The sequence below is a fragment of the Triticum aestivum genome, chromosome 1B, assembly GCF_018294505.1.
Source record: "Triticum aestivum cultivar Chinese Spring chromosome 1B, IWGSC CS RefSeq v2.1, whole genome shotgun sequence".
Lineage (NCBI taxonomy): Eukaryota > Viridiplantae > Streptophyta > Magnoliopsida > Poales > Poaceae > Triticum > Triticum aestivum.
Window position 1 is genome coordinate 637,892,924 of NC_057795.1, and position 9,502 is coordinate 637,902,425.

General features: G+C 43.8%; 1 protein-coding gene across 1 annotated transcript; it reads right to left on the reverse strand.

Moving 5' to 3' along the window:
* Window positions 1–3,678, reverse strand: LOC123144319 (ATP synthase subunit beta, mitochondrial). The gene is made up of 9 exons (XM_044563422.1): window positions 3,132–3,678; window positions 2,300–2,375; window positions 2,117–2,205; window positions 1,874–1,991; window positions 1,682–1,785; window positions 1,440–1,598; window positions 1,069–1,293; window positions 673–984; window positions 1–388 (listed from the first exon to the last, which is right to left on the reverse strand). Exons 1-9 carry the CDS (start codon window positions 3,600–3,602, stop codon window positions 278–280), a joined length of 1,665 nt encoding a protein of 554 aa, XP_044419357.1. The 5' UTR covers window positions 3,603–3,678; the 3' UTR covers window positions 1–277.
* Window positions 3,679–9,502: the final 5,824 nt, after the last annotated feature.

Genomic DNA, 9,502 nt, shown 5'->3' on the forward strand with positions numbered 1-9,502 from the left:
TTCGCCAACAACAATAAACTAAACCAATTCATGATCTGTCGGATCTGCATTACAAAGGGCACAAGTTTTTTTTCCAAAGCCAAGAGTAGTGTTGCTGTTGTGCAGACTAAACCAATGTCACTGCAGTTGCTTATTACGGGTAAATTGGAGTAAAAACGAACAAAAACAAGGATCCCTCAGCAGGAGCTGGCACACTCCTGCTCGTGAGCAAGTCTCGGGCGAACAGCTGAAAACCCAAAAAATTTAACTTGTACAGGGCGGCGGTGACACCTCGCCATCAAGCGTTCTCGTTGGCGATCTTCTCCGCCTTGGCGATGACTTCGTCGATGCCTCCAACCATGTAGAACGCGTGCTCCGAGATGTCGTCGTACTTGCCGTCCAAAACACCCTGCACGATTCACCAGCCATGTCAGCAAAGCGCGCACAATATAACCGAGCAGTCATATGAGAAACAGTTACTCTTAAACAAGCAACTGCACACAAAAGAGTGTCCAGTAAGATGGATCATAAGCAACAGAAACATAATAAGTTTTGTGCAATGTTCATGCTGCATGGGCTGCCCACAGGTTTGCAAGCATATGGCAAATACCGACTAATTTTCATGAGCGGACACTTCTAAAATAATGGCATTACTTACTGTTCTAAAAAGAACTACTATGGTTCAATTCTCACCTGGAAACTTTGGACGCCCTCCTTTAGATCCACATACTTCCCTGGAGCACCAGTGAAAACTTCGGCAACATGGAAAGGCTGGCTCAGGAACTTCTGGATCTTCCTTGCGCGAGCAACCGTCATCTTATCATCCTCACTGAGCTCATCCATACCCAAAATGGCAATGATATCCTGAAGATTCTTGTAGTTCTGAAGAACCTTCTGGACACCACGGGCAGTGTTGTAGTGATCCACACCCAGAACGTGGGGAGAAAGCATTCTTGATGTCGAGTCCAAAGGATCGACAGCAGGGTAAATGCCCAGCTCAGAAATCTGCACAAGTAGATCATTACAGTCATGATGAGCATATTGTGTGTGCGTTGCATAATGATTATGTACGTAGGACGATGGACAAACCTGTCGTGACAACACAGTAGTAGCGTCAAGATGGGCGAAGGTGGTAGCAGGAGCAGGATCTGTCAAATCATCAGCAGGCACATAAATAGCCTGGACAGATGTAATAGAACCCTTCTTTGTCGTCGTAATCCGCTCTTGCAGTCCTCCAAGATCGGTGGCAAGAGTTGGTTGGTATCCCACAGCAGATGGAATACGTCCAAGGAGAGCAGACACCTCAGAGTTTGCCTGCCATTAAGAGTAATAAAAAATAGAACTATAAAGACTTGATAGCAATGGTAACAGCAGGTTAGAAAAGAGAAATATTGTCCAACAACACAATATGGAGCACAGAAACAGAGGTGTCAGTACAAGAAACGCCCTGCAGAATTTACCTGGGTGAAACGGAAAATGTTGTCAATAAACAAGAGCACATCTTGTCCTTCAGCATCACGGAAATGTTCAGCAACAGTCAAACCAGTCAGACCAACACGAGCACGAGCACCCGGGGGCTCGTTCATTTGGCCGTAGACAAGAGCACACTTGCTTTCAGCCTGCCACAGAAATCATTTTATAAGGAAAGATAGCTTGCATATATGAGCTTCAGAGCTAAAATTTCAAACTCCATAACAATTACCTGTTTCTCATCTAGCTTAATGACACCACTTTCAATCATTTCCCTATACAAGTCATTACCTTCACGGGTACGTTCTCCAACACCAGCGAAAACAGAGAAACCACCTGAGGAAAACAAATAAGCCGGGTACAATCAGCAAACCATAAGAAGCAGCTACACAATGTAAACAATACAACTCTGTAGAATACCAACCGTGGGCCTTGGCAACATTGTTGATCAACTCCATAATAAGAACAGTTTTACCCACTCCTGCACCACCGAAGAGACCAATTTTCCCACCCCTTTGGTAAGGTGCAAGCAAATCCACGACCTGTCAGATACAGAACCATCACACTATGATTAACATTTGTTACATTATGGCACATATGCTCACGCTGCATTCAATGGTTACATGAAATATCCTAAGATAGTCAAGGTAATAGTGAAATGTTATACCTTAATTCCAGTAACAAGAATTTGCTGCTCTGTGGCTTGCTCAACAAAAGCAGGGGCCTCACGATGAATAGGAAGGAAGTCGTGTGTCTCTACAAGATAGAATAACAATGATAAAAAGACATTAGTACACAACTCCTCCATAAATAGGTACATGAAGGAACTCGCATAGAGAATGTCACTTACTTATGTCACCCTTGTGGTCAATCGGCTCACCAATAACATTAATGATACGTCCAAGGGTGGCCCTCCCAACAGGAACCTGAGAAAGAGAAACAACTTCCAAGTCAAACAAATGAAGCACACTGCAGGTGAGTATGATTCAACTTCCAAAAAGAGCACCACCAGTGTACATGTATACATCATATGCAAGCAGAGGCTCTTGCAGCAGACTGTAAATTGATCCCACTAAGGACACCAAAACCCAAGTTTCTAGTATTCACTAAGCAACACTTCATATAAATAACTGAAACAAACAGACTTAAGACTTAATTGAACAACCGGTGGCTGCAGGCCTATGTAGCTCCCGCTTGCGCAGGGTCCAGGGAAGGGTCCGACCACTTTGGGTCTATAGTACGCAGCCTTTCCCTACATTTCTGTAAGAGGCTGTTTCCAGGACTTGAACCCATGACCTCATGGTCACAAGGCAGCAGCTTTACCACTGCGCCAAGGCTCCCCTTCAGACAGATGCACATATGATCAAAATTAACTTCAAAGGTTTGATAATCGAACAGCAGACTACCAACACCCAACCATAGCAGTCAGAACTTGTGAATAATACGTATACAAATATCAATGTTTGACAATTTATACAGATCCTACGGAACGCAACAATCAATCAAGCAATCCGCATATTGGTAATGATGAAAGATAAAGGAGATGTACATCCGACACGTGCCAGTCGGATTCGTGCATCCAGATCAAATCTAACCCCGCCAGATCTACATTTCATCAGATCGAGCACGGCAGGAAATGCACATGCGGAAACGGCGAGAGGAAAGGGAGATGCGATGATTACAGTGATGGGGGATCCGGTGTTGAGGACTTTCTGGCCGCGGACGAGCCCCTCGGTCCCGTCCATGGCGATGGTGCGCACGACGTTCTCGCCGAGATGCTGGGCCACCTCGAGGACGAGGCGGATGCTGTTGTCGAGCACCTCGAGCGCGGTGAGGATGGGCGGGAGGCCCTCGTCGAAGCGCACGTCGACGACGGCGCCGATGACCTGGCAGACCTGGCCGATGGAGCCGGCGCCGGTGAACTCGTCGGTGATCTTGGCGCCGACGTACTTGTCGGAGGTCGGGGGCAGCTTCTCGGCGGGGGCCTCGGCGGCGGCCGCGGAGGTGGCGTAGGCAGCGGCGCGGTTGAAGAGGTAGCCGGCCGGGGACGGGCGGTGGAGGGGCGCCGCGCGCGGGGCGCGCGGCGACGGGGAGGCCGCGCGCGCGCGGGAGGCCGAGCGGAGGAGCGAGGAGAGGGCCCGGCGCGTCGCCATGGCCGCGGATCGGGCGCTGGATCTAGGGTTGGACTTTGTGCGGCGGCGGCACCGCTGGGTGGGGGTGGGGGGTGGGGGGGGAGAGGGGAGGAGGGGAGTGAGGTGTGGAGAGGGCGTGGGGAATAAAAGCGGGTGTGGTGGTATCGAAGGGCGGAATGGGGGGTGCGGGTGGACGCGGTCCACGGGGGCCGCGAAGCGTGGGGGGGACGGACGGCCCGTTTGGTCGCTCGCTCGCGGGGTGGTGTATGGGGCCGGTCCAGTGGACTGCGGGGTGTTTGATTCGGGATGGATTCATTGTGGCTTCGCTTCGCCGCTGGGGCGGTGGAATATGTTCCCGTTTTTGCTCGCTCTCGTTTGGTAAACTTTTTATTTCTTTGCTTTTTTTTGAAGGAAATGAGGCCGACTCAAGCGCGCGACCGCGACTCCATCCTGTCCGGGTGTGTCCGTTTGGAATACATAAGCTAAACGTAGGCAGATGCCTCATTGGAATCAAAAGATATGTTTCAAAACAAACACAACAAGAAATTCGCTTCTTGCTAGTCACGAAGACAAATCCACTACAATGCCTTAGCCTGCATCATAAAAATTACGGGTGCCCCATGGCGTTCTTTCTTTGCTAAGATCCTCTTCGTCGGCTCGTACTTGTTGCCTCATTTTTTTAAGGACCACATTCATAAGTTAGTACAAGATTCTTGTAAGAGCACATCTTGTCTGTTCTCTACAAGGATCAAGTAGCATGAATACACATTTTTGATTACTAACCTCAAGCAGATCAGGATCATTGGCGTAGAGATAGTTTGGACAAGTTTTAGTGAGAGTACTCATGCGAGTTTGGGAACTTGCATACTCTTGGCCATACATCATTGTTCAGAGTGCCCGGGAACATAGCATTCAAAAACCAAGATAGTCCATCTACATTTCATACCTAATACTAATGGCCATCGATAAGACAAGTAACATGTGACAAGGTGTGTGGCACCAAGGACCTCAGGGGGGCCATACCATATAGTATGGATCTGCGAATAAATTAGATGTGTCACGAATAGACCAAGGAAGGGAATTGTGCAGAATCAACCATCGTTAGGTGCAATAATGTTAACAAAACCAGTTGGAAATTTTAGTTGCTCGATAAAATCCACTGGAAACTAAGCACCATAAGCCCTGACCAAGCTTCAAATTTTCAAAATTGCCTCGGGAATATTGTAAAAATATAGGTCCACATTCTCCAAATTCAGAGGCATGCATACTCTCTAATTTTCTTGGTTTTGTTTATTAAATGTTTTGTATAACATGACAGTGAAGTACACAGTGAAAGAAAATACAAGACTCCAGACCAAAAGAAAGAGAGTGTAAACATCAACATAAAACTAAAGAGTATAGACATTGTGAACCAAATTGGACAATATATCGATGTCCTATTGGTAAGGTACCGCATTACAACTAAGAATATGTATCTCTTTGGAGAACACATACGACATTATTGTAAATCAAACCAAAATCATGGTAGAAAAAAGTGAGTGAACTATGAATATTAGTTGCACAACTTTTATCATTCATGGTGTATGGCCAATACCTCTGCATCACACTACATAAGCTTACCTTCCTATTATCGTTGGCATATAGATTTAGGTAGATATCGCCAATGCAGTTGCAATATATGGTGCATCCAACAACAATGTGTACAAAAACTTCTAGTAAACAATGATCTATCCAGCATCAATATATGACTGTATTGAGAATTAAAAAATAATAAGACGGAGAATAAAGAGCAATCAAGGGGGATTTACATCAAATGCGAACAAATAAAGAACATTTTGTGCTCACTTTTCAAGTTATCACATATCCCCTTAACCGCATTATATGGGTATCATTTGTGCCAACCAAAGTGAGAAAATAAAAGAGCACACTATAGTTTGAGAGGACAAAATCAGTATATTTGCGCAAGCTAATTGGGACAGAATAATGCAGCTATAGTTTGATTGTAGTAGGAACTCCTCTCTAAAAGGACAAGTATGGCACTTGAGCACTCTATATAGGGTGATGAACAGACTTGAAAGTCCTAGAACATTCATCAATAAACATGGTTAAAGATGTAGTTGGTGTGGGCACGTGATGAGCTTGTGGAATCAAAGTAGACACGGTAACGAATGTCATTGCATCCATATGTTTTCTCTTGATTCAATGTTTTATAGAAGAAATAAGAGAGAATATAGGTGAGGGAATAAGGGAAAGTGTTGTGTAACACAACATTCTTGGTTGGATGAGGTTCTATTCACTTAAATTATGCACTATTTGCTGGTCCGTTCGCCCGCAATGGACTGGAATGTTCACAATTTCAACAAAATTTATGAAAATTTGGTAATTTTGGTTGGTGCCTAGATATTTGTAATGTTGAAATGCTAGGTCAAACTCATCAACCAATTTTAAATTAATCCCAGTTTTGTTGACTCATCAAATTTTGGTAGGTTGAATTTCAGAAGAATGATAACTAGGTGATGCTAGCAGGACCACCTAAGGCAATGAGGTTCCTATATGTATGACTTGCCAAACCAACTAAGCAGATACCTTTATTTGTTGATGATCATGAATAAGAAGAATCATAACTGGTGTGATATGAGCATGACCAATCTAAGGACTTGTGCATCACTCCCTTTTCGACCATAATTATGATTAGAGTAAAATACACCCTAGATCGTAAATTTATTCATGGTGTGTCAACTAGGTCCTAAATGTTTAAGAATGCATGTGTGAATCCTAATTGTTTTTAAATACCCCCATTCATTAGTTACTTAAAATGTTATTACAATCCTTCGTTACAGCATACACCACGAAGGGTGGAAAACTATTACGAAGAACACCATCCGATCTAGTATCAAAACTATACTTCACAATATCATGCGCCATCCCATTGGCCAGGTGGTTAATTTTAAAAACTTTAAAATTCTGAAGCAACCTGGAAATGGTTAGAGCCTCCTTATTCAAATCAACAAGAGGGGCCAGTCAAGTTTTTCACTTGCAAGGAAGAAAGCAATAAAAGCACAACTAGTCCAACATAGAGACCGTCCAGGCAAGCCCGAATCTCGGATGCATTCACACTGCAATTCCGCCCAATGAAATCCCATGGAGATGATGACATCGTCGGAGAAAATCCTAGCAACAAACCCATGCTCGCGGCGCCAATGCTCTCCACAAAACTGACATCAAGGTTGATCCTGATGTAATCGTGCGGGGGAGGTTGCCAAACCATGGTCAAATAACGGAGCAGTGGTGAACTTTAAACCATATGCCTTTCCCTTCCCTTTGTTGTTTGAATCCACCTCAACATCAAAAAGATTGGACGAGAAGGATGATCAATAATTACCCGCAAAAATTGCAGAGCAACAACAGATTCCCGACCCTTCCCAAAATCAAGTCATTTCACAAGGGCCAAGCTATCTAAAAAATAAATAAAGTTTGCTTATAGTGCTACAAACTTACTTGATCCAACCAAACAAGCACCAATCCAACTTGATAATTTGAAAACCTCTTCCCTGGGAAATTGCAAACGTCCCTCAATGCCACACACAGCGCACGAGCTTTAGGACAAGTCATTGGAGCATGAAAAGTGCTTTCATCTTCCACACCACAAATATAGCTGATGACCCACGGTATATGGGTTCACGATAGTCTTCGAGGGTAGTATTTTACCCAAATTCATTGATTCCACACAAGGGGAGCCAAAGAATATTTACAAGCCTTAGCAACTGAGTCATCAATTCGACCACACCTAAGAAGTTGTTTCTCTGCAACAAAATATTAGTAGCACAATAATATGATAGTTTCGATAGCAGTGGTAGTAGTAGCAGTTGGAACAACAGAAGTAGTAGTAGTAGTAGTAGTAGTAGTAGTAGTAGTAGTAGTAGTAGTAGTAGTAGTAGTAGTAGTAGTAGTAACTTAGCAAAGGCAATATGAGCAATGCATAAGCATGGAGTAGCGATGGATATTTGGATGGAATTCATCATGTAACAGTCAGAACCTAGAGCGATACACAAGCTCCAATTCATCAATCACATGTAGGCATGTATTATGTATATAGTCATACGTGCTTATAATAAGAACTTGTAAAACATCTTTTGTCCTACCCTCCCGTGGCAGCGGGTTCCTAATGGAAATCTAAGGGTAATTAAGGTGCTCCTTGTAATAGAGCACCGGAACAAAGCTTTAACATTAAGTGAATACATGAACTCCTCAAATTATAATCATCCCGTCCCGGGAGAGTATCCCAATTATTGTCACCTTGGGGTCTACGGATAAAAAAAACATGTGCATTTTAACTTGCAGATAGGATTAAGAACTCAAATATTCATGAAAACATAATAGGTCCAGATCTAAAATCATGGTACTTGGGCCCTAGTGATAAGAATTGAGCATAACAAAGTCATAGCAACATTAATCTCAGAACATAGAGGACACTAGGGATCAAGCCCTAACAAATTGACTCGATTACATGACGAATCCAATCCATCTCCATCTACCTCCAGTATGCCTACAATAAAATTACTCACTCCCGATAGTGAGCATCATGAGGTTGTCGATGAAGAAGAGTTGTTGATGACGAGGGCGGCGAATAGCACCCTCCGGAGCCCCGAACGGACTCCAGACTAGGTCTCCCGATGAAGAATAGGAGGTGACGGCGGTTTCGTATTGTAAAACCAATGAAAAGTTCTTCTTTTATTTTTTTTCTAGGGAAGACGAGGATTAGGTCAGACGGAGGTCGGTAGGCCCCAAGGCACCAGGATGCGGGCCCCTGCATTGTGAGCAGCTAGTGGGCCCCTCTAGTAGATGTTTGCACCAGTATTTTTCATATATTAATAAAAAAATCTCCATCAAGTTTGGTCCAATTTCGATAACTTTTATTTTTGCACAATAAACAACACCAAAGTAGTTTTGTTGAAAATAGCGTCAATGTGGGTTAGTTCCATTCAAATCATGCAATTTAGAGTTCAAAACAAAAGCAAAAGTGGTTGGAAAAATAGATACGCTGGAGACGTATCAATAGCACATACCTAAAACAGTTTGGTGGTGTTTAATTCTATTAGTCTGAACTACCAAACTATTAGTTGCAGCGCATCAAGCGAAAAAATGATCTTGTGGGGGACATTGGCCTTCCAAATAATATCCCAAAGCCTCATATCCCCATTTGGTGTGATGCTAGACCGCCACTATTGGGTAACGTAGCATGCAATTTCAAAAAAACGGTATGCTCACCCAAGATCTATCTAGGAGATGCATAGCAACGAGGGGGGAGAGTGTGTCTACGTACCCTCATAGACCGTAAGAGGAAGCGTTTCATGCTACCTCTTGAGCTTGCCTTGGTTTTTCCCTTGAAGAAGAAAAGGTGATGCAGCAAAGTAGAGTAAGTATTTCCCTCAGTTTGAGAACCAAGGTATCAATCCAGTAGGAGATAACGCACAAATCACCGAATACCTGCACAAACAATCAACAAACTTGCACCCAACGCGACAAAGGGGTTGTCAATCCCTTCACGGTTACTTGCAAAAGTGAGATCTAATAGAGATAGATAAACAGTAAAGTAAATATTTTTGGTATTTTGGTTTATAGACCGGAAAGTAAAAGATTGCAAAATAAAGGAACGGTGACAGAAATTGGCAAGTTGACGGGAAACTAATATGATGTAAATAGACCTGGGGGCCATAGGTTTCACTAGCGGCTTCTCTCAAGATAGCAAATATTATGGTGTGTGAACAAATTACTGTTGGGGAACGTAGCATGCAATTTCAAAAAAATTCCTACGCTCACGCAAGATCTATCTAGGAGATGCATAGCAACGAGAGGGGGAGAGTGTGTCCACGTACCCTCGTAGACCAAAAGCGGAAGCGTTAGGTTAACGCGGTTGATGT

Bases quoted from the DNA above. Each gene is read 5' to 3' on its own strand.
- LOC123144319 (XM_044563422.1), bottom strand. From the start codon at position 3,602: ATGGCGACGCGCCGGGCCCTCTCCTCGCTCCTCCGCTCGGCCTCCCGC. The intron at 1,992-2,116 runs GTATAACATTTC...TGTATCTGACAG, and splicing joins TTCTTGTTACTGGAATTAAG to GTCGTGGATTTGCTTGCACC. The intron at 1,294-1,439 runs GTAAATTCTGCA...TCTTAATGGCAG, and splicing joins ACATTTTCCGTTTCACCCAG to GCAAACTCTGAGGTGTCTGC.